We start from the raw sequence: 24,136 nt of genomic DNA on the forward strand, positions 1-24,136 counted from the left end.
AGGCAAAGAATGCTCTGGATTGATACCATCAAAACAGATACAGAGATGAACGTCCAACAATGGGAAGAAGCCTGCTTGAGAGGGTAGCATGGAGAGCTCTCGCCGATAGTCTCCGAGAGTAGATAAAACACACACACGAAACATCTGAAGGTACAGAGATCTGCCTGTATGTTTTGTGTGTGTGTTTTATCCATGACTGAATGGACATGGCAGAATGGATAAAACACACACACAAAACATACAGGCAGATCTCTGTATACTCAGATCAGGTATCCTCCTTGGGTGAGGTATTGACAGACCCTTCAAGGAGATCCCTAAGTAGACTAGAACTCATCTTTCCTCCCACACTGGGGCTTTTCCCTGACCCAAGAGTGCTAAACCTACCTGAAACTCCAGATGTTGAAGAGAAACAGAAACAGGAGCTGCTCCAGCCGTGCCACAAAGTCATGGTAGGGCATGTCCATCACAAGCAGAAATGTGCTGCCTTGCAACCATGCTCTGGAAGTTTCTGGACCAGAGCTAAACTCTCCTGAGAAAAAAAACCTCTGACATTACAAGGACCTAGCCCTGATTGGCTCTGGGGACCTTTGTGATGAAAACACAGCAGACTTCACAATTAGGCAGGAGCTTCAAACCACAGCTATCACCTCTACTATCTTGAGGAGGTTGCATTTCTCCACCACGTGAGTCACTCCCCCACATGAACGGTCTGGGCGAACTGGGGCAATCCCTCTGCGAAACTTACAGGCAGGAATAGCCTAGTTGTTTGTCTGAGCACTGCTCCAACTGTCCAAGGTTCGGGTAGCTGAGCACTGCCAGTGGCTCCATGCATTTTTTATTTGCCTTCTTCACCATTCCCTGGCCCCCAATAGGCCTATGCAGATCAATGAAAACACAGTGATCAATGAAAACACAATGATCAAATGCTCAGATCAATAAAAATTGGGCTGTTGAAAAACATATAGAAATATTTCTATAAGTAAATGATTGTCTATAGAATCAATAATAATTCACTCCCTGGTGAACGTACACTCTGTGGGAAGCCTGCTTTTATTGATGTGCAGTGTACAAAATAGGCCTTAGAGGAGCTTAGATTGGGGGGGGGGGCTGTATTAGTTGCATTTTACACCTTACATTTTACAAGAAGTTACAATTACACTTGTATTAGATGGAGAGCAGGGCCCATGAGAGGGTGTGTGTGTGTGCAGGGAGTAATTTGTACACGGGCCCAGGGTCAAAAAGGGGGCATAGGAACCAAAAGAAAGCCTAAAAATTTCCTGGGATCTTACATTTTCCTATCTCACCAGGGCCCGTGGGAATGGAGTACAGGGCGGGGAGTACATAGTACCTGAGCCTGGGGTCAAAAAGGGGCCTGGAAGCCAATGGTAAGGAGCTGGAAATTTCCTGGGATCTCAGAAAGTGATTGCATATATATAGTGGGGGACATGATTGAGACATACAAAATTATGCAGGGGATGGACAGAGTGGATAGGGAGATGCTCTTTACACTCTCACATAATACCAGAACCAGGGGACATCCACTAAAATTGAGTGTTGGGCGGGTTAGGACAGACAAAAGAAAATATTTCTTTACTCAGCGCGTGGTCGGTCTGTGGAACTCCTTGCCACAGGATGTGGTGCTGGCGTCTAGCCTAGATGCCTTTAAAAGGGGATTGGACGAGTTTCTGGAGGAAAAATCCATTATGGGGTACAAGCCATGATGAGTATGCGCAACCTCCTGATTTTAGGAATGGGTTAAGTCAGAATGCCAGATGTAGGGGAGGGCACCAGGATGAGGTCTCTTGTTATCTGGTGTGCTCCCTGGGGCATTTGGTGGGCCGCTGTGAGATACAGGAAGCTGGACTAGATGGGCCTATGGCCTGATCCAGTGGGGCTGTTCTTATGTTCTTAGTGCAAAGTCTATCATTCACATTTTGGGTAAGGCCACATAGTTTTATGTATTATGTTTCATAGAAATTATGATCCAATGGAGAAGGAAAAGGGCCCCAAAGAATCTTTGTACCCCCAAAAGGAGTCCCAGAAACCTTTGTACCCTGATAAAATTCCTCTCAGAGGCCCTGCTTCTGATTTTTGACACCTTGAACTAAATTTTCAGGTATAACTATTAAATTAAAAGAATTGTGTTCATAAGCCCTTATTAACCATGTCTAGAGGGGAATTTTCCAAGTTGATTTAATCCCATGGCGACTTGAGAAACTGTTTTCCCAATGCCTGTTTATAGCAGCAACTGTTACCCTGCACATGCCTGATCTTGTCTGATCTCAGAAGCTAAGCAGGGTCAGGCCTGGTTAGTGCTTGGATGGGAGACTGCCTGGGAATACCAGGTGCTATAGGCTTATACCATAGTCTTTCGAGACTGAAAGTTGCCAACCATATAATGCCTGTTTAACATTCAAAATTGCATTTTGAACGTATGGATTTTAACAGGAACTAAATGCTTCCCTCTCTCTGATGCTCATTCCTGTTTGTGTCTATTGCAGAGCGTGAGAGAAAGAGACCAGTGTCACAAGTTCACTGTAGGAATTTTTTTTTTTAATAGAGTTTTCAGGGTATAAACTAATTTTCTGTCCTGTCATTCTCAGACACAGAAAGAGATTTACAATAGTGAAAGGATAATGAGTGTTTGGTTCTAAATTTATTGCTCTGTGAATCTCATGAACAATCCAGAGATTGATTTCAGAAGAAATAAATATTAAATATTCCATCAGCTTCAAAATGTACATGGAGCAGAGCATGTTATAAAATTAATAGAAATGGATACCAGAGCCGAATTTAGATACAATTTCCTAAACTGGATTCTTCCAAAACACCACATTTGGGCTGCTAAACTAATTCAGTCTGTTGTTAGTGTACATTTCATACAGTAATTGAGTAGACTTTTCAGCCCAATCCCATATAACTAGTGCACTGGTGAGGTGCATGCTCTACACCTCTGGAAGGCCAGAGCTGGCACTCCCAAAGGACAAGGTAAGGGGCAGGTGGGGAGGGGTGGAACAAGGCAGATGAGGGCTGTGACTGAGGTGTGGGTGGATTGATCGGGCTCAGGAGGGGGGCAGGATTGGCTGTGCCACTGTGCGCCATCTCCTCTCCCCCCTCCCAGGCGTGACCCGCCAACACAGATCAACTCAGGCTTGCACCAGCGATATCATTGGCACAGGTTTGAGTTGAGCCATTGTGGGTCACTGGGGCTTACCCCATAGCAAAGGAACAAATGCCCCCTTATCCCAAGGAGATCTCCAGCAGCCAAAATTCCCCTGCAGGATGCAGCAGAGCCTGGAATTATGATTGGGCTGCATGTTACCTCTCTGTGAAATTATGATTATTTAGTTTTGATGGGGCAACATATCTCAGCATCTCTCTGGGCCTCACTGCATATTTCTCCATGCACAGTCTCTGCCTTTCCTTGGGATTAATGGACTATAATTTGGGGTAAAATGAGGTTTTACCAACAAAATGCTGAATGTGTACACTGACAACAGCAAGCCATTACCAACAGTAACGACACCTCCAGGAACAGGAGCAAATTGAGAGCCTTGAGTTGGCAATGGCTGGGTGGGGTAGTGTTTCTCTATGTTCCGAACAAAACAAACAAGATATAAAATTATTTATTGATGCACATTTATGAGCAAAGGGCATGTGTGCAATTAGATTTACAGTAAAAAAAAAATGTTAAAGCCCTCTTTTCTGTGTTCATGGACGTAAGTATGTCTGTTGATTTCACAGAATCTTCAAGACTGTGAAAGTACAGTCCGTCAAGTACAACCCTCTCCCAATGCAGGATGTCCACAACTACAACAACTCTGATAGATCACTGTCCAGCCTCTAAGACCTCCAACATTTGAGAGTCTATCCACCTTCCAAGACAGTCCCACAATCAGGAAGTTCTTTGTAACATTTAATTTAAATCTCTTTTGCTGTCATTTAAACCCGTTTGCCCTGGTCCTACTCTCTGAAGCAGCTGAGAGTAAATCCACACCATCTTCCCTATGACAGCCCCTCAGATATTTATAGATAGTTACCATGTCCTATCTTAACTATCGCTTCTCCAAACTTCTCCCCTCTGCCTGGTCTTCAATAAGAGCTGAAGCACAGTTGCCTGCATGTGCATAAACACATGTGTGGTTCAGTTTTGCTTTCCATAGGGCTCAATAACCAATTTCTTGTCAGTCTGGGGGGGGGGGGTACTTCTTGAGAGTTTGTTGAAGCCTGCATTCATTGGATCAGGACCATTTTGGTGGTACTGTGTTCCCCTCAGCCTGCCCTTCAAAGTGACTGAGGCATATTTTCCTACAACACAAGTGCACTCAATTTCACTTTCCATGGGGCTCAGTGCATTTTCCTTGTCAGCTATCAGTTTGTAAGTTGCATGACCCACCAAAAATAAGGTGACGACGCCCTAGTGGGTCCCACCCCACAGTTTGGGAATCACTGATGTAAGGGCTTCTACAACTTTAACAGCCTTTATAGGTAGCTATTTAAGGGCTCCTAGTGCATCAGCTATCCTGCATTTTCTGCCTGGATTCAAAGCACTGAATATGAAACTCAATGTGTAGGCACCAAAGTCCTCCATTGGGCTGATAGCAGGAAATGGCTTTGTAGTGCATTAATATCAAGTCTTAACATCTTATTCCTAGTGTTCCTTACTCTTTGTATACCTTACGGCACTACACACAAGCTTTAGGAGATTATACATTCTAAATACGAGGTTGAGAAAAATCAGCTGAATGAGAGATCCTAGCAATTGTGTGTTCAGCTATGGGATTTAACCACATTCAGGTTCCTTCTAATTAGGTCAGCAATATTGAAAATAGCAAAATTCAATATAGGGCAGGACTATCAAAAATTCATACAGGGTATCCTGGTTACCCAAGAACTTTTAGCAAAGCAATAATTCACTTTTAGCTCCTTGGAGATTTAGAGGCTTATAAGTCTATTATGAAAGACAGCAAAAGAGATGGAGAGTGCACAAGACATTCAAGGAGAAATAAAGGTTTCAGCTATTTACAAATACTTGTCATCATTCCATATAATCTACATTAAAGAATATTGACAGGTTCCGTATCTAGGCTAATGTGAAATGACAGATTGCTCGGATCACAACACTGTGAAAGGCCACAGGGTAAATGAGTCAGTGCAACTTCCCAACCTGCTTTGCATCTAAAAAAGAACTCATTGCCAATGTAGAGCATGAACCAATTTCATACCCCTGGTGACGATGTCAGATGAGAAAATAGGAGACAGAACCACTCAAGAGCATTTTTTTTTTCCTTTAACCTACTTGCTGATTTTGGATTTATGCTAAATTTTTTTCTTTCCTCCATTCTTCCCTTTAAAAATAGAGAAAAGAAATGTTAATCTACATTAATTCCCTGGTGGTGGTGGTAGTAGTAGTAGTAACAATAATATACCAGGGGATAGCATAGTAGAAGAAAAAGAACTGAAAAAAAACAACAAAATACAAAGATATAACCCCTGCTAATTGGGTAAGAGGCACTTTTTCAAGTGGGTGCTCCTTTTTTAGCAGGGGGAGAGTAACTGGCCCACATCACCCCAGCAGTGTCTGTTCTAGTGGCTGTCTGCTGGTATTCATTTGCATCTTTTTAGATTGTGACCCCTTTTGGGACAGGGAGCCATTTAGTTATTTGATTTTTCTCTGTAAACCGCTTTGTGAACTTTTAGTTGAAAAGCGGTATATAAATACTGTTAATAATAATAATAATAATAATATACAAGTAGAAATTGAAAGGCTGTGGCAGAAGAATAGCACCAGTGCCCTCGGTGCTATTTTAAAACATCTTGAAGAGCACCTGAACAGTATCGGGACCACAGAAATTGTCATTCACCAACTACAAAAAGCAGCTTAACTGGGAACAGTTTACATCTTGCACGGATATTTATAACAGCAAAATAGGATAAAAACCAGGCATCCCGGGAAGGACTCGGAAATTTCTGGATAAAACAAACAAGTCAATAACATCTGTGCAAAAATCTCATAATAATAATATTGTTACAATTTATCCAATGAAACGTGAGAATGGAGGTCAAGTTTAAAATACAATCCTTATTTGCACAAGTTAAATTACCAAAATGTAGAAAATCCCCCAGTTCTATCACAACCACCTTCTTCATATCTGGGACATGGTTTGCAACCAAAATAGCATTTATTAAGATACCCCACTGAAAATAGCATATAAATAGTCTTCGATCTGGAAAGGTGCTAGGAAAACTGGTAAGGGTTGGCAGCCCAAGGTATAAATGCTGCAAGGCAACTGATGGTGAGTGGGAGGGGCCACTTACCTGGCACATTGCGGGGCCTGCAGTACTTACTGCTTTGCTCCTCCTCTAGCTATGCTACTGTAAGTCAGGTGCAGGCATTTACCAAAGCTTTAGATCCAGGAACAAACCGAGAAACTTGGCATTCTAGCAGCCAGACCAGTGGGAGGTATGACCAAGTAGGTGCCTGCAAACCAGGAATCTCTTTGCATATATGCACTGTGTGAAGCAGTAGTTTGTTTCATCTTCTCTGAATCAATGACTAGTTGACTCTACTTGGGGTGACCAGGAAAACCGATTGACAGTGGACTAAGGATGGACAAAACAAAGTAATTCTCCTCAAAATTCATGATTTAACTGGTGTGATTCACTGCCATGATATGTGCTGGCCTCTGGCTCCAATGTTTTGAAATTAAGAATGCATATTACCTTCAGTGTCTGGCTGGATACCGAATATTGGTCTGAATCAGCAACTTTCAACCCTTTTCATCTAATGGCACACTGACAAGTTGCCAAAATTGTCAAGACACACCATCACTGCCAGTGGGGGCGCACCCCCAATGGCCCTACTTATAAATAACCCTCCCCAAATTCCTGCACCTGCGGACCATTTTGTGGCACACCAATGAGCCACTGCAAACTGGTTGAAAATTGCTGGTCTAGATCTTTTTTAACCTGATCCTGCAGGCTCTTTTTAGGTACCAGGCCTCTTAAATTATTCACCATGATAGGATGACCCAGGTATCGTCCTGCTCTAGCACTGATATTTCATAAGCAAATGTTTCTGCTAACCTAATCTCATGCTGTGGTGCCATCTTGGCAGATGGCCAGAGGGTGGTACTGCAGCTTTTAGCCCGGCAGGAATCAGGTGATACAAGAGATCAATAATCTCCCACTTGGTCCTGGAAAGCTGCTGACTGTGATCTGACTCCTCAGTCTGAGCAACGCCTTGCTGAGATACAAGCTAAGCTCTTCATCAAAGCCTTGATCCCCTGTTTGCCTTCCCACGGCACTGTCTGCTTGTCACCAGTGCAATAGCCCTGCGGTGTTGATGTGAGAAAATAGGAACCGCTGAGAGAAATGCAAACCAAATTCCATCTACTTGCAGTGCAAATATGTTCTCTATAAAGTCTCCTCCCTTGTGAGAAAAAGAACACTCTCTCCATTTTAGCACTGTTATTATCGCCGACAACAAAATCATATGATAAAAAATAAGGTTGATGAAATTGCTGATCTGTGTAATCGGATCACTTGTGAATAAAATAAATTTGCCTTTCTTAATATTTTGTTAAACAGCAGCAGTGAGTGATCTTGCATCGCAAAATGGGGGGAAAACCCACTTCTATAGCATTTCAGGAAAGCAATAATTACAGAATTTTGTTTTCACCTCCCAAATGTCACAATGCGACCAACAAACAAACTGTAGGGTCTGTTTTTGGAGATATTTTGTTTTAAATGCACATTGTAATCATTGCAGTCTGAATCTTCTGTGGCAGAAGGGGTGTGTTTAATTGTATCACATCTGCATCCTGGAAGTTGAACCTGGTCACTTAACACATTCAAAACATGTGCCGTACCAGTGAGCCATGGATCTCCCTCCCTCTCGGTTTCAATTCTGCAGTAGGTCTGAGCCTGGCAACAGTCCATCATGCCTTCCTGTGGTGAAGATTACTGGGTAATGCGCCATAATGGAGCTCAACAAGAAAATGTATATAAAGTGATGTGATGGAATGCACTTGGCTGTCAACAGTGAGCACTCTTGTAATCCATCCCGCGCCATCCACATGTAACATGCCTCCTGCTGCCCGCCTGCCCTTTCCGTGCCCCTGGATTTCCATTGACACCTATTTACCCTATCTATTGCCTTGCTTAGAACAGGGACTGAATTCCCATTTCAAGTAAATGGTAGCACATTTTTCATGACAATGAGACTTCCTTCAAGCCAGTAAATCTTAGAAACTGCACACTGCAACAAAGCTGTAATTTATTTTTTCCCCTCAGTAGATTCATACAGTAGATACTTTTTTTTTTTTTTGATGCAGAAAGCCTGATAGATTTTGGTCAGGTTTTGTTTTGTTAGAAAATAGCTCCTAATTCTGTGTTAGAGGCGATCAATCTATAAAAAAGGGGAGAGACCAGGATATGGAGAAGTGAAGATTTCATTAAATGTGGACAACATAATGATTAGCTGCCAGGATGTCAGATATGCCTTTTTAAAAATTACTTGAATAATCAAGAGAATAATGGTGCGCTCTCAAGGTACAAGATAAATATAAGTGCATTGGAAATGTTAGGTCTGCACTTTGATGAGCGGTTAAAATAAGGGACCCAGGAGGGAAATCTTGGGCCCAAGTGTGTGAGGGGAAAGAGGGCACTGAACAAATCCCTGCCCTTCTCCACCATATTAGATGCTGCTGGTGGTCTCAGGTAAATATGCAATGTGTTCATATCTTCACAAAGGGTAAAATTAGTCTGTGGAATTCATTGCCACAAGATTGCTGCTAGCTTGAATGGTTCCAAAAGGCGATAGGGCAGATTCCTGAGGACTGACCTATCAAAGGCCAGATATGATGGATATGTATTACTCCAGAGTCCAGTAGCAATATGCCTCTGGACTGATACCAGTTGCAGGGAAGTAATGGGTGGAAAGAGATCTGCCTTTCACTTGTGGGCTTCCCTAAGGTAGGCCACTGTGGGAAACAGGATGCTGGATTAGATGGGCATTTGACTTGATCCAGCTGGGCTCTTCTTCTTTGCCTATGACTTTAATGTGTACTATTTAGGCAACAGCTATTGAACTTTGCATTGTTCCCCTAGCTACAACCCAGACTCCTCCTTTTCTCTGTCTTCTCCCTAGGAGAAACTGTGCAGGCCTGTGTTAGATGCCCTGTCCAGGACCTGAATAGAATTTTGTAAATAAACTAGCATTTGTAACCAACAAATGTGCAAAATCTGGATCCATTTGCCAAGGTTCAACAGACAGCACAATCAGGACATATGATATGTTTAAATACATGTTACAGAGGGGGAGGAGGAACTTAAAACCTACTCATCTTCAGCAGATGCCCTACGCTTCTCATAAAGTTTAATCCTACCCTTAGTGCCTCCGACTTCATTTAGATAATGGGCTGTGGAACTATAATAAATGAAAATAATATGCATTAGTAGCCAGAACTCATTTTCATCTTTGTGCTGCAGTGGCACAGAAAGCACCATAAATCATTGTTTGGCAATGTACAATTAATTTCCTCTACTTTCCCCATCTGCTTTTATTTCTTACCACTGCGTCTTTTAAGGCTTAATTTTTAAGGTCACTATTAGATTCCATTCAAACAGCTGGTGCCTAGTATTTCGGTGGTAAAAGTTACACTTTCCAAAGCGAAGAGATGGATGTCTTTAAAAAAAGAACCACAAACTCATTACGCTTTTACCTTTCCTAGGTATTAGAAGATGAATCCACTTACCTGGGACGCTTTGGGCCTCTTGTATTAAAGCAGGAGTGGAAAGTTCAGTTCAGCTTTATTTGAAAATCTGGGGAATTCTGTTGGCATTTTTATCATGCTTAAGAATTCAGGGGATGTTGTCTGCACTTGAGACAATTCGATATGTGCCATTTCAGGATAAAAACCTTTTTTATAATTTTCAGGATAACTGTTCTTCCAGATGGGAGCCTGCGAATCCTGAATGCCACCAAATCTGATGAGGGAAAATATACATGCCATGGAGAAAATGTGTTTGGTTCTGCAGAAATAACAGCTTCTGTGTTTGTTAAAGGTAAGGCACAGCCAAGGTGCTATGGCAAAAAAAAATGGCTTCCAATGTTCCTCACTAGGGTCTTTGTCAGATGAGATCCTGTAATAACAGACATGCACAGGAAGAAATCACGGCAGCAGGCTCTATATGTTGCCCCAACATATGTGGTCATCTTTAGAAAGTCTAGAGCAAGAATGTCAAACATTTTTCATACAGAGGGCCAAAATTAGCATTTGGGGTGCCTGCAGAGGGCCGGAAGTGATATCATTAAGCAGAAAGTGACATTGTTAAGCAGATAATAACCAGAAATAAGCACTTTGTTCTCACATTAGCTGCAAATGACAAAAGAGAATATGTGCAAATCTTGTTCTTATTTTCAAGATAGAAGAGCTCAGTTATCATGCTTGGAGAGCCCAAGTATAATGGAGGCTGGATAAATGGCTTCAGGGGGCCTCATTGTCTGTGGGCCTTATGTTTGACACCCCTGGTCTAGAGTGAGCCTACACTGAAACAAGCGTACGCAGTTAGCAGGGCCAGCCTAGCCATGAGGCTGACTGGATGCCTCTCTGAGGTTGTAAGCAGCCATTGTCAGAGTGTACACAATTCTGGGTCACATTGAACAAGTTCTGACTCAATACCAGGAAGCATCTCATGTTTTTAGACTTGCATCTTCCCTCCACATTTTGATGATCATAGTTCCTTACATACAAAATACAAGGCAATTCAATCTAAACCTTCTTTCTGCTTCTTGGAAGCAGCAACAGAAACTGCAGTCACATCCTGTGACAACTGAATATCCAAGGAAACTGTGATATTGCCATGATAAATTAGTACAACCTGCCATTGATTCCTTTTGTCTCTTTAGAACCCACCAGGATAGACCTGTCTCCTAGGAGGACTGAACTGACTGTGGGAGAAAGCATCGTCCTGAGTTGCAAAGCTATTCATGACCCCACCTTAGATGTCATTTTCTACTGGACTCTGAATGGGCAGCCGATTGATTTTGAGAAGGAAGGTGGACACTTTGAAAGCATCAGAGCGGTGAGTATAATTTAGAACTTGTATTGTTTAATGGGAAAAGGGGTACCTAAATGGAGAAGATCAGTAGTAGCAGAGAAGCTTACTTGAAAACAATCACTGGCCGCAATCCCAACCCACTTTCCAGCACTGACATAAGGGCAATGCAACTCTGAGGTAAGGGAACAAACATTGCATTGCCTTGAGGGGCCTCCATGACTGCTCCCCAACTGCAGGATGCAGCACATGCCCCACTGGCACAGCTAAGCCATGCTGGAAAGCTGGTTAGGACTGTGCCCACTATTGCTTATTCTTGGAATAAGTAACACCAGGGGACTGTTAGATGTGTCCAAGGGTACACTCTCGGTTTACACCAGTCCACAGTAAAACCTAATAAGCCCAGCAGCTGCCATGCCTCAGTTTATCCTAGACTTCCAGAATCTTCCTCAAAATGCAAGAGTTCCGTGGCAGATATACAGGGGCACTTTAACGCTTGAATCGATGTTTAAAGGATTCTGCAAAGATGGGAAGTTGGAAAACTTCTGTGCTACTATATCGCTCATATTTTCCTCGTGTTAAAACTTTTAGGTTTCTAATTAACATTCTCTTGCAGAAACTAGTCCATAAAAACGGCAAGAGCCCTATACAAAGTTCTGTGGGCAGCAAAGGTCTATTAAAATTAGTCATTTGGTTTTTTTTAAAATCAGTATTACTTGTTATAAAATGTAGTACTAATTAAGTGGCAGTTTTTTCTGGGCTGTGATATTACTTGTAAAAATACTTATTTTAAAAGATGTCAGCACCAAACAGGTTTTAATTGGGGATCTCTTGCTCAAGAAGTGGCCCGAGTCATCCAAATGGCACGTGACTGCTTTGCCGGTGGTAGGGAAAGAGAAAAATGACCATTATGTTCGAGATGGCTTTTAATATTATCCCTATCATTATTTATTTTTCCTCCACTGTTTTACAGTGGAACAAACAGCTTGGGTGAACACAACACTCAAGAAGACAACGCTTTCCTACTGAAATACTTAACACAATAAATATGTTCCCTAATCCAGGGATTACTTTTAGAACTGCAGGAGTTTTGATGTATGCAGAAATCCTTCTGTAAGGTCTTTCCAATGAAGGAATTCATTTGCATAGGTCAGTGGTTCTCAGACTTTCTGGGAGAGTTTGAGAGCCACTAAGTTCTTGCGTGGGCGGGAGGGGGGAGGCATCAGGGGCGGGGGAGGCCCCAAGCCCCTGCAGCCTCCGGGGGGGGGGAGGGGTGCAAGGAGCCTGGCGCGACCTGCACCTACTTCTGCTAAGTAACAGAAAATTACTTACAGTTCACAGGCATGTACATCTTTGTTGGCTGCCCAGGTCCAAAACTCTAGAAGAGGGAATCCTACAGCTACTCCCTTTACATGGGTGTGTGAGACCTTATGATGTGGTGGACTCCAGAGCTCGTGGAAAGAGGTCTTGCATGTTGGAAGATCTGGAGGAGAGAGGGAGGGAGGAAGCCAGGTAGGGCACACATGCCCACAGGTCAAAGAGGACAAAGTAGAAACATAGAGCCTTTGAGTCAGCTGCTTCCTGGGGAATACACTACCCCCTAATGTCTTGCAAGTGGCATTGTACTTACTTTACAACACTACATTGCATCTGATGCTCAGGGAGGCAGCTCTACTGCTATTATTTCTGGTCTGCTCCCAACAGCCTTAGTTGTTGGAGGCAGGGAGAGGAGCAGACTCAGGGAAAGAGAAAGAGCAGATGGACACTGCCCACACCAACGGAGGAGAAAAGGACTCCACAGAACTGGAAGAGAAGCACGCACACAATCACTGCAACCACTAGAAGGATGGAGGAACTTCTGGAGCATGGTTGCATGTAGCGTGGAGAGCTGCAGCAAAACAATCAACCAAAATCCCATCCAGCGCATCACAGCGGCACACCTTTTGTGATGCCGTATCGGGACTTATAGCAGCAGATCATGAAATCCTCCACCACAAGCCCCAGATTGGATTGGGCTCGCCATGTCAAATCACATATGACTCTAGATCAGGGGTGCCCAAACCCTGGCCCTGGGGCCACATGTGGCTCTCAAGGCTTCTCAATGCGGCCCTCAGGGCGCCCCCAGTCTCCAATGAGCCTCTGGCCCTCTGGAGATTTGTTGGAGCCCACACTGGCCCGAAGCAACTGCTCTCAGCGTGAGGGCAACTGTTTGACCTCTCGTGTGAGCTGTGGGATGAGGGCTTCCTCCACTGCTTGCTGTTTCACGTCTGTGATGCAGTAGCAGCAGCAAAGGAAAGGCCAGCCTTGCTTTGTGCAAGGCCTTTTATAGGCCTTGAGCTATTGCAAGACCTTCATTCATTCATATGTTCATCTTTAATATATTCATTTATGTAAACTTATGTAAATTTATTCAGATTTTAAATGTGAATTAATTCTTTTTTCCCCCGGCCCATGACACATTGTCAGAGAGATGATGTGGCCCTCCTGCCAAAAACTTTGGACACCCCTGCTCTAGATGAGTCATTTGTGCTTCTGTTTTTAGAATAGCATAACAGCAAAATTCTCTCCCCAGATTAATAGCTGCTTTCATTGGACCACAGCAGAAAGGGAAAGAGTTGGATATTCCTTTCCTGTGCAATGTGATCTTGATTTTTTTTCTCTTCCCTCACCCCAGCCTTCCATGGCTGCTCTATTATCTAAAAAGCAAATATGAATGTACAAATTGACACATTTAGCATCTTGCATGGTTTAAGCCAGTGATTCTCACACATTTTGCACTGGGACCCACATTTTATAATGAGAATCTGTCAGGACCCACCAGAAGTGATGTCATGACCAGAAGCAACATCATCAAGGAGGAAATTTTAATACTTTTATGCTGTAATCCTACCCACACTTACCCAGGAGTAAATTCTATTTACTAAAATAATATAGATTGTAACTTGTTATAAGCAAAGGTCTGTAATATTTCCCTAAATGCAGTCACATACCATGGTAGCATCATTATATTCAAAATATAATATTGGAACGAATGAGGACCCACTTGAAATTGGCTTGTGACCCACCTAGTGGGTCCTAACCCACAGTTTGAGAAACACTGGTTTAAGCCATTTCTTCCCAACATTGCATATATACAACAGGGACTAAATGTGTACACCTGCAGGCTAGGCAGAAATGGGTTAACTTGTTTATTAGACTATGAAAGAACACACAATACACGTACAGAAACTTCAGAGGGTACAGACCGATACTTGTTTACTTTCTGACATTGTTCAGATAACTCATCTTTAAATGATGAAGATGAATCAATATTAATAATTTCCTACAGACATACTGTATATCCCATATCTGAATATCACAAAAATAATCTTTCTACATTATACAGCCTTTTGATTCACGAATAGTAAAATGTGAAAAATATATTTGCCCAAGGCAAACTTGCAAGAATTCCTAGCCCACCCAGTGACTCCAACTTCTTCAGTTCCAAAGTTTATTTGTTTTTATTTGGCTTTATTGACTTTAAATTGATTTTTACTGCCTGAAGTCAGCTAAGAGTTATATCAGTCTTAGGTCACGTCAGCAGCTGATCACCTCATGCTATAACATATGGAGTAGGATACTAAACAAACATAGATCCACACCAATAGAATGAAATAAACAAGCCTTTATGGCAACATACAAAAAGAGATTTCTCAGAATCATACAAGTGCTGCAATAGAAGCTGCAGCACCCAATATCCTTCTACTAATATCTAAGCAAATATCTAACTACATAAAACAGCAGCATGCATAATTGTCTTTGAGCAGTTCTACACAATTTGTGATTCACTAAACTGAATATGGCCTATCAACAATGCATTATGGTTTACCAGTGGTTGATAATCCCACCCCACCCCTATCTTTGTACTCCCAGGTGTATTGCATTCAGGCACAATTATCAGTACACCCTGCATTGTCCTCTTCATTAAATCCCACCATACAGACTCCATCCTTTGTCTTACACTAGATGGAACTAACTCTGCCGCAGGCCTGTGTTCGGAGCCCTTGCCAAGGAGCGATATATAACCTTGCAAATGTCAATTAAAGTACGACACCTGTATGGTGCCTGAATTCAGTAACCAAGGCTCAACAGACAACGTATCAGGTACAGGGCAAAAACAGGTTCATCAAGTTTCTGTTGGGCCACAGTGCATGTCTCCTGGGCAATTTTGGGCTTGGCAGTTTGCAAGGTTGTGCAGGCTTGTGCCCGAGTAGTGGTCGCATCCCAATTCATTTTGCTGGAATAGCTACATTCCACAGGATTCTGATATATAGCTTGTATTGCTTTTCTGCCCCCAACCTGAAAAAGCTCCGAGTCATCTAGTGCAAACCATCTGCCATTTATGTATCTAGACTGAATACACCTTTGCTTTTTCTGAGAAGCACATTAGGATTCAATAGCTGTGAACTTCCTAGTACAGTGTCAGCTACAATTTTTAAAAGCACTGAAGCAGTAAAACCAAAGCGTCACTGCATATATATGATACTTATGTTTTCCTTAACAACAAAGCACACATTAAATGTAAATTATTCTCCAAGGGGAAGGGAAACGTGTACTGATTTTGGGCTTACCTTTTCACTATCTATAACTTTATGTCAAAAACATTAATCTTCTTGAATACCCTGTATTTCACAGCTAATAAGTGTTGTCGGACTAGACAAGTTGAAAACTTTGTATCCCCAAGTTGGCACCTTACTGAAGTGAAATACTGTGATTCATCACACCTTCCATCTTCAAAGTCACAGTGAATAGCTAGATTGTGAAGTACCTGAGAGATCCTGAAACTCTGAAATAGAAACACGAGAATTGCCATGTTGTACTATCTTGTGCAAATAGTGCAGATTGTTCAGCCAATGGCCACATTTATGTCAGGCTTGATATATACACTTTTTTTAAAAGTGATATCACCTGTGTAAACCTTTATCCAACATGTGACTTTGCCAGCTATCTCTAAATAGATTTAATATCTAAATCTATTTAGACTATCTCTAACTCAACTATCTCTAAATAGATTTAATAGAGGTGGGAGAAAATTGTGATAATGAAATAAAAATACATAACTTTCTGCACTTCTCATTTCTGTAAAAAAAAAAAAAAGAAAAAGGAACCCAAAATCTGCAAAAAAACCAAACCTGTTTTATCTTGTTTTATTTATTATTTAAGGAGGGGTGCATGGGTAATGACTGTGGCTGCATCTGCTGACTCTATACTACCTATATCACCTACCTAGTAAACATATAAAGCAATTTATAATTATAATGTAAATTTTGAATAAAGACACCCATCACTGCTTTCTGCACTTCTGACTTTTGGATAAACACCAAAATCCATGAAAAAATAAAAAGGTTTTCTCTCACCTCTGCTAATAGGTTAATTTGAATTCTGAGAATGTTAGGAAGAGGAGTTCATATCACTTCCCTAAGTAGTAAAGAGTTCCACAGTGGCCTGCTTATAGGGTTGATTTCCTTTAGATGTGAGAAAACACTGGACATTCCTGATCAGAATAGCTACAATAGATATGCTGAATGACTTGGGCATACCAAAGGAGGATTTTCCCATTTTTTCATTGAACATCAGATCCTTGTGGTATATCACAAACTGCTTTTGGAACTATGGTAAGTCCCCATAGTTCCAAAAAGAGCATCCTATGAGACACTGGAGGAGGGAGTTAATCACACAAGCAAAAAGTTCCCCTGGTGCCTGAAGCTAATTATGCAGTTCATTGGATCCCAGCCATGGAGTCTTTTCAATGTCTTTCCCCCCCCCCTTTAGAGTGCTTTTGGAAGCAAGGAGGCCAAACTACACATTATAATAAATGTGGAGTTTGAGGATGCATGCTTTTTTAAGCTAAACAGTGGCATATAGGGGAGAAAATTTTAACCCCTTTCTGCCACACCATGGCCCCAATGAAAATTACACCCCTGAAGCTGGCCTTCATTTCATCAGATAGTATCTCTTTGCACCAACGCATCCCTAATGCTAGCTTCAGGGATGCAAGTTTTGCTGGGCCCACAATGAGTAAGAAAGGATAAAATATACTTTGTAAATATGTATTTACAGAGGCGTCACTAGGGGGTGCTGGCTGTACCTGGTAACAAGCATGGGAGGGCTGACACTACTGCTGGCCAAAATTTGGGTATTTTTGAATAAGATTTTGGTAAAATCTTGGCATTTTTTAATAATTCCATCATGTTTTATATCATTTGATGCATAATTTCATGCAGAATACAATGAAACAAACTGTGTTGAAATACCTCTATTCTATCAAAAGTTATAGCCAAAAAACCGGAAGGGGTGGTTGCCCTAGCCACTGCATCGGAGGAGGAGGTCCATTGGGGGGGTAATGAGAGAGAGAGAGGATACTATTGTTTCAGTTAACCACATGCAGAGCAAAGTAAGGAAGCAAATGATCGGCTTCCTACTCAACGAAGGTGATCAGTGTAGCTCTATCTGACACGGGCTGAAGGGAGGCAGTGGCGGATTTGGGGCGATGGGCACTCGGAATCTGCAGCTTCCCCCATCACCCGCTGCTAATGCAAATCACATCACTTGCTTCATAGATAGTCCAGCCCTGCTCTAGGCTGTTATGTTCAGAGCATGCCCTGTTTTTTTCCTTTATGTTTTGCCTTTTTTTCCTGTATTTTTGTACGCTTCTAACCCTCCAGAAGTTTCTGTGCTGGTTGTGCAGTCTAATAGTTGAAAGAGCATGCTTCTGCAGCAGCCTTGTTTATTTGAAATGCCATTCCCAGGCAGCCATGTGCTGGTATGGATTATAGTCATTGATGGCTTCAGTTCCCCAATAAGGTAACTCTGTGACATCATCAAACCTCAAGATGCCTTCTGCCAAGACTACTGCAATACTGGTTTGCAGAAGGCACCCTGCTTACTCTCCAACAAGAGCAGAGACGTTGATTCCTGGGACAATGTAAACAGCTAGCAATAAGGAATGTATTTCTTACTCGGTACATTTAGGGAATTTTGTTTTGTTTGCTCTTTTAACTCCAAGGCAACCTGCAAAAGTCACCAGTTTAGTAATGCATTGAAGGTTGTGTGCTTTCCTCTTGCTTAGCATCCTGGCTCACTCCACTTATTAGTTCCTGCATCCAATTTGGTGAGGATTTGAATGGGGCTACCACAGAGAAGGCCCTGTTCCTTGTTGCCACCAATCTGACCTCAGCCAGAGGCTGCAACTACAACAGTGCCCCCTCCAATGATCTCTGTTGAAGAGCCAGTTCATATGGAAAGTACCCCCAAAGTACTCAATAGAAACTCTCCATTTTAGAAAGAAAGATACGCAACTTTTTTTTAAGGTGCTTTTGTATCATTTGTTTGTTTTACAGCAAGCATCTTCTGCAGATTTAATGATCAGGAACATTCTCCTATTGCATGCTGGAAGATATGGCTGCAGGATACAGACCACAGCAGACTCTATATCTGATGAGGCAGAACTTCTTGTTAGGGGTGAGTATGCTAATAACAAAGGAATAAATTATCAAACACATGCTGCAATCCTAACCACACTTTCCTGAGAGTAAGCCCATTGAACAAATTAGGACCTAAGTAGACCTGGTTAGGATTGTGCCCACAGACATTTAGATGCACATACTGCTATTATACATTGAACTTGACCCTCTCTCTTTCTCCTGTTGCATCATTTATGCATTATTTTTCCATTGACAGTTTGTTGTGATTTTCTTTTTTTTTCTGGTCTTTGGAAACAAGAACATGTAGTTAAAATTTGCTAAAGCAGATAATGACTGAACAGAGAAGCTGATTTAATTTTGGCAGCTTTAAAAGTCCCCATGGATTTTTTTTTTTAAAGGAATAAAGGAGACTCAAACATCTGGTTGAGGTAGATATAAATTATGTACATTATTTTGCTTCTTTATTTGGACTCAAATGCTTTTCTCATATTTCATATTTTTTCAATATTTTTGGAAGGACATTTATCTGACAACAAACATGCTGGGCACACACTTTTTCAAGTCCCATGTATTTTAGTGCAAGATCATTTTTTAAACTTCCATACTACCTTTCCAACAGCACTGCAAAGTGTCTGTACAAGCTAAGATTTTACAAAAACACCAAACCAATAAAGTGTAAAGAGCCATCTAAATAAGTAAAAATATTAACTTGCAGCCTGATCCTATCCATGGGATGTTGTTGTGTTGGCAACCTTCAGTCTCAAAAGACTATGGTATCGCGCTCTGAATGGTGGTTCTGGAACAGCGTCTAGTGTGGCTGAAAAGGCCGATTCGGGAGTGACAATCCCTTCCACACCGGGAGCAAGTGCAGTCTGTCCCTGGTCTGTCTCCCTGGCTATGGACCTTCCTTCTTGGCCTCTTAGCCTCAGACTGTTGGCCAAGTGTCTCTTCAAACTGGGAAAGGCCATGCTGCACAGCCTGCCTCCGAGCAGGCCACTCAGAGGCCAGGGTTTCCCACTTGTTGAGGTCCACTCCTAAGGCCTTCAGATCCCTCTTGCAGATGTCCTTGTATCGCAGCTGTGGTCTACCTGTAGGGCGCTTTCCTTGCACGAGTTCTCCATAGAGAAGATCCTTTGGGATCACTGGTGCAAAATGCAATCTCCCAGCACAACAAAATGGCTTCCGCTCACAGAGGCAAACTTCACCACAGTGTAATGTGCCTGAAACGCTGTGTCAATGCAAACGTAACATAGACGGGCTGCAAGCATAACTCCATCTGCACTGGGAGCGTTCCGTGGGAGTATCTTGGGTGTGTCATGGGCCTGATGTGGGCATGACGTGGATGGAGCACCACAGGTACTGCAGTGCCAAATTCTATGCTCAAACCCCAGGGCAGACACACCGCTTTCTGCAGAAAATCACTGCTCCAGCCACAGGCCAGGCATAGATTAGAGGAGTCCCTTGGTGACCATGCACACATTGCAAGCACGACACCATCCAACCTCCCAAATCACCCCCTATTCTCACCCCCACAGATGATATAGCCTAACTATGATGATTGGCAGCCAATCATTCTACACGCATCCAACTTTCTAAGCCCAGCTCTGGCAACCACACTCTCAGAGCACAAAGGAGGACTTTGGTAGCAGGGAACACAAAAACCCCGCTCTGTACCAACAACCACATTTTGTACCAAAGGTCAACCACCCTGCACAAAACACAGGGCATATACAGAGTCAGGTTACCAATACGTGTCATCTCAGAACTCTCTTTGCAGGTTATCCATCCCTGCAGTTCCACACAGTTAAGTTGGCGGGGGCGGACTCCACATGCTCACACAATCCCTGGCAACACAGGAACAGAGCTGGGGGCTGCACAGGGTTCTCCCCAATAAGGACGGGTAAGGACCCCAGCATTCAGGCCCACAACTCCCCTAAACCACCATGGCTGGCACACCCCTGTGGCACCAGCCTCCCTCATAGACACAAGCAGGCAGTCCTTGCCTGGTAACAGGTATCTCCCATTCCTGACCAGCACTGCCTAACTCCCTCCCAGGCTGCACACTTCTCCGAGAGTAGCCGCATTGAATCCAGTGGGACCTACCTCAAGGTAAAGAAGCATGGAATTGCACTCCCAAGCTGGGAGAGACAGGTGGGCCTGCCACTGCCATTGACAATGCCTTGCTGCCTCTGCTCCGTGTCTCCCCCATCCCCCTTACCTTCTGCAGACTGCTGCCCCACAGTAAGATTACCAGGTAGTGTACAGCCTCACTGCCCCCCAGTCCAGTCCCTGACCAAATCCACAGGTGCTACCAGACCACATTGGCACCTGTGACATGGGTGTATGTTGTGCAGCTTGCAATGGCTTGACGATCCCACCCGTGTGTGTATCCCATTCGTATTCACCCTGAGAGCCAGGGCGGTGTAATGGTTTGGGAGGTGGACTGAGACTTGGAAGATCCAGGTTCAAATCCTCTCTCAGTCATGAAGCTTCCTGGGTGACCTTGGGTCAGTCACTTTCTCTCAGCCTCACCTACCTCACAGGGTTGTTGTGAGGACAAAAGGAGGAGAGCGGCTGTATACACCGCTCTGAGCTCTTTGGAGGAAAGGCGGTGTAAAAATGTGAATGAATGAATGAATGAATAAATAAATATGCTGCTCTTGCATGAATTCAATGCAATAAAATCTGTACACAATAATAAAAAGAAGTGAAACCAGTGTGGTCTCGGGATATGGGGACCCCGCTTCCCTTTCCCCAGCAAAGCCCAGGGAGGTTCACAATAAAGGGAGAGCCTACATAGCCAGGTGGGGGACTTGGCCAGGCTGCCATATAGAGGGGCAATGAGCTGGCCATGTGCCTGTCACGTATACAGGCAGAAAATGGGGCGTCACACTTAGATGTGGACAAGATGTTAAGCTGATGTCTGGAAATGTCATCACATCAGGCTAGCATCTTTTGTGCTCCTAAGCCACAGCCACATCTGGTGACACTGAAATCTCACAAGATTTGTTTATTTTTTCACATTTTTACATCACCTTCCTCCAAGGGCCTCAGGGTAGTGTACATGGTCCTGTCACCCCTTTTGTTTTCACAAAAACCCTGTGAGGTAGGTTGGGCTGAGAGATAGTGATTGACCCAAAGTCACCCATAAGTTCAGCTTAAGGGGGGAAGGGAGAGAGAGAGATAGAGAGAGAGAGAGAGAGTATTCATATGGCTGTGCCCCTGGAGCATGTCACTGGTAAAATCTAGTTTTAGAGGGGTTGTAGTCATCTATCCTATCAATACTCTATCTTAAGTTGAAAATGATAGACTGTGTGCATAGATCAGTTCCATATAGCCTGGGCTTATTATGTTCTGCTTTTCTTGAGGCTTGGAAGTGACAAAACTATTAAGATATCAGCTTCAGAAGTGGTAAATTGCCTGTCAAAGTCTGTTGCAAACAATATCACCTGTCAGGCTGATTTTGTTAAAGAGGCTCTGTTTCTTTGGGCCGGAGCACTGCATTTGTTTTTTTTCATTTGTGCCATCCCCAGTAGCCTTAAAATAAACTCTCAGGGCTGCTTCTGAAGCATGAAAATACTGAAGCAGCAATTCCATAGACATTCAAGCTATCAACATTTAAACAATTGTGGATGAACTCAGGAAGGCAAGCTGCTATAGAAATGTAGGGTTACCAGATACAAAGGGACACACACACACACACACACACACACACACACACACACACACACACACAGTGCTTCTACCTTTAACCATTGTATAGAGGAGGGAACGTTGGCAAGTGCAGCTTTGTAAACCCTTCCATGCTGAGCTACCCCCCCCCCCACAAGATGCAGCACACACCCCATTGGCATGACTACACCAGGGCTGGAAAGTTGAGCCCTGAAGCTGCAATCCTATACACACTTACCTGGGAATTAATCGAACTCAGTAGGGCTTACTTCTGAGTAATCATGGATAGGATTGCACTGTAAAACTCCATGGGCCACACATTGGCACCACTGCATCGCTGCTTGGGGAGTTACAGAGGATTGGGCTGCCTGAGTCTGTGCCAAAGCATTCATGGAAAGGAGGATTTTGAGGTGGGATTTGAAGGAAATAAAAAATTGGCATCGTGGTGGAGTTCTGGGGAGTACGAGGCACAGCGGGGAGAAAAGGTAGAGTCAGTTGAGGGACTAGAATATCTTTGGATGGCTGAGGAAGGTGGAGCTTAATGAGCAAACAGAAGGATAAGTGAAGGGTCCAGACAACGGCCGTGCTGGCACAGCTCCCAGCCATTCTCACACTCTGACGGGCCTTGCCAATTCTTCTCCGCAGCTCGCCAAAGAATGAAGCATGTTTTCAAGAGCCGCTTTCTATTTGGCCATTGCTGCTGGTTGTGTTTGCTGTCCTTTGAATCCTAGTACAAATTGATTTTACATTTTTGGGGAAAAAAACAGCAAATCTCCCAACTCGCTACATTTGTGTCATAAAAACACCCTGTCTTTTGACAGTCGTGGAGGCAAGGCAAGTCACACTGCCCTGTCTGCAAGTGATTAGTCCATTTCCAAGATCAGCAAATTTGACTTTTCTACAGGGTCAGCCTTAGGAGCTGCGGGGCCGAATGCAAAACATTCCCCCCCCCCACTCACAAGGATGAACAGCAGTAGCAAGGCACCCACCCCCCACTGCTTCTGGGGGGGGGGGTTTGATTCCAAACCAATTGAACCCAGGGCAGGTGGAAGGGAGGGCCATCCAGCAAAAATGCTCCACTTATTCCACTCTCCTAGCAACACCTTGGCATGGAAAATTCCATGCTGCAGCATCAGCTACAGAGTAAGGTGCCAGCTGCGGGCACTCCACTCATTGCCCCAAAGCAGGTGCCCTTCCAGGCGCAGGACCCAATTTTCTATTGGCTGCCCCACTGGCCAGTTTTTTTCTTTATTTGTGATAAAGCTGAAACCCTTTAGCTGGTAAAGAGATGTATAGAACCTTGGATGAGCAGGCATACAAAAATGCATACACCAGCAGAGTTCTTTGAATGCAGTGGTTATATTTCAGAGCAAGGGTTATCACAAGTAATCAGTAAACGTTCCTAGTCAGCACAATGAGCAGTCAGTCCATAAACAACAAATCCAAATCAGCTTTCCAAGATACACAGTCAAAGTTCATTCCATGGTCAGTAAAAACATGTACATACTCACATCCAGCCTCCCACGTTACTGGCAGCAGTTCAGTAGTCTCCTACTACACTCCTACTGCTGCACTGGAGGCTCAACAGACCAAACATTAAGTAGTTGGAGTGGCCAGTTGGTGTAGGCTATGCCACACCCAGGGTGTGGCAGTCACAGGTGTTTGCTGATCCTGCTGACTCCAGCAATCTGCACCTGTTCCTGAACCACCTTGTTGGCTGTGTTTCTGCCTTATCCAGAACATAGTCCTGACATCTTGAACAGCTGTTTCCTAAGCATTTCAGTTGGCACAAATATAGATTCTGGTGTTTTTTTTTATTTTAAAGTTACCTCATTATTCAAAGCTAGCAGTAATCCTTCCACTTTTGGTGTTCCCGATTTCATTCCCCAAGGAATGGATAAATTCAGAAAGGTATAATGCAGGATAACTCAGAATGTCAA

General features: G+C 43.3%; 1 protein-coding gene and 1 pseudogene across 1 annotated transcript in view; both read left to right on the forward strand.

Annotated features, from left to right (window-relative positions):
• CNTN5 (contactin 5) overlaps window positions 1-24,136 on the forward strand; it is a 278,579-nt gene that overhangs the window by 183,998 nt on the left and 70,445 nt on the right. Inside the window, exons 10-12 of the mRNA XM_066618972.1 lie at window positions 9,941-10,068; window positions 10,913-11,085; window positions 18,441-18,561. Coding sequence (XP_066475069.1) covers window positions 9,941-10,068; window positions 10,913-11,085; window positions 18,441-18,561 — 422 coding nt within the window. The remainder of the gene's footprint in view (window positions 1-9,940; window positions 10,069-10,912; window positions 11,086-18,440; window positions 18,562-24,136) is intronic.
• LOC136646736 (5S ribosomal RNA) lies at window positions 2,235-2,357 on the forward strand (annotated as a pseudogene).

Source organism: Tiliqua scincoides, chromosome 3, assembly GCF_035046505.1.
Source record: "Tiliqua scincoides isolate rTilSci1 chromosome 3, rTilSci1.hap2, whole genome shotgun sequence".
Taxonomy (NCBI): Eukaryota; Metazoa; Chordata; class Lepidosauria; order Squamata; family Scincidae; genus Tiliqua; species Tiliqua scincoides.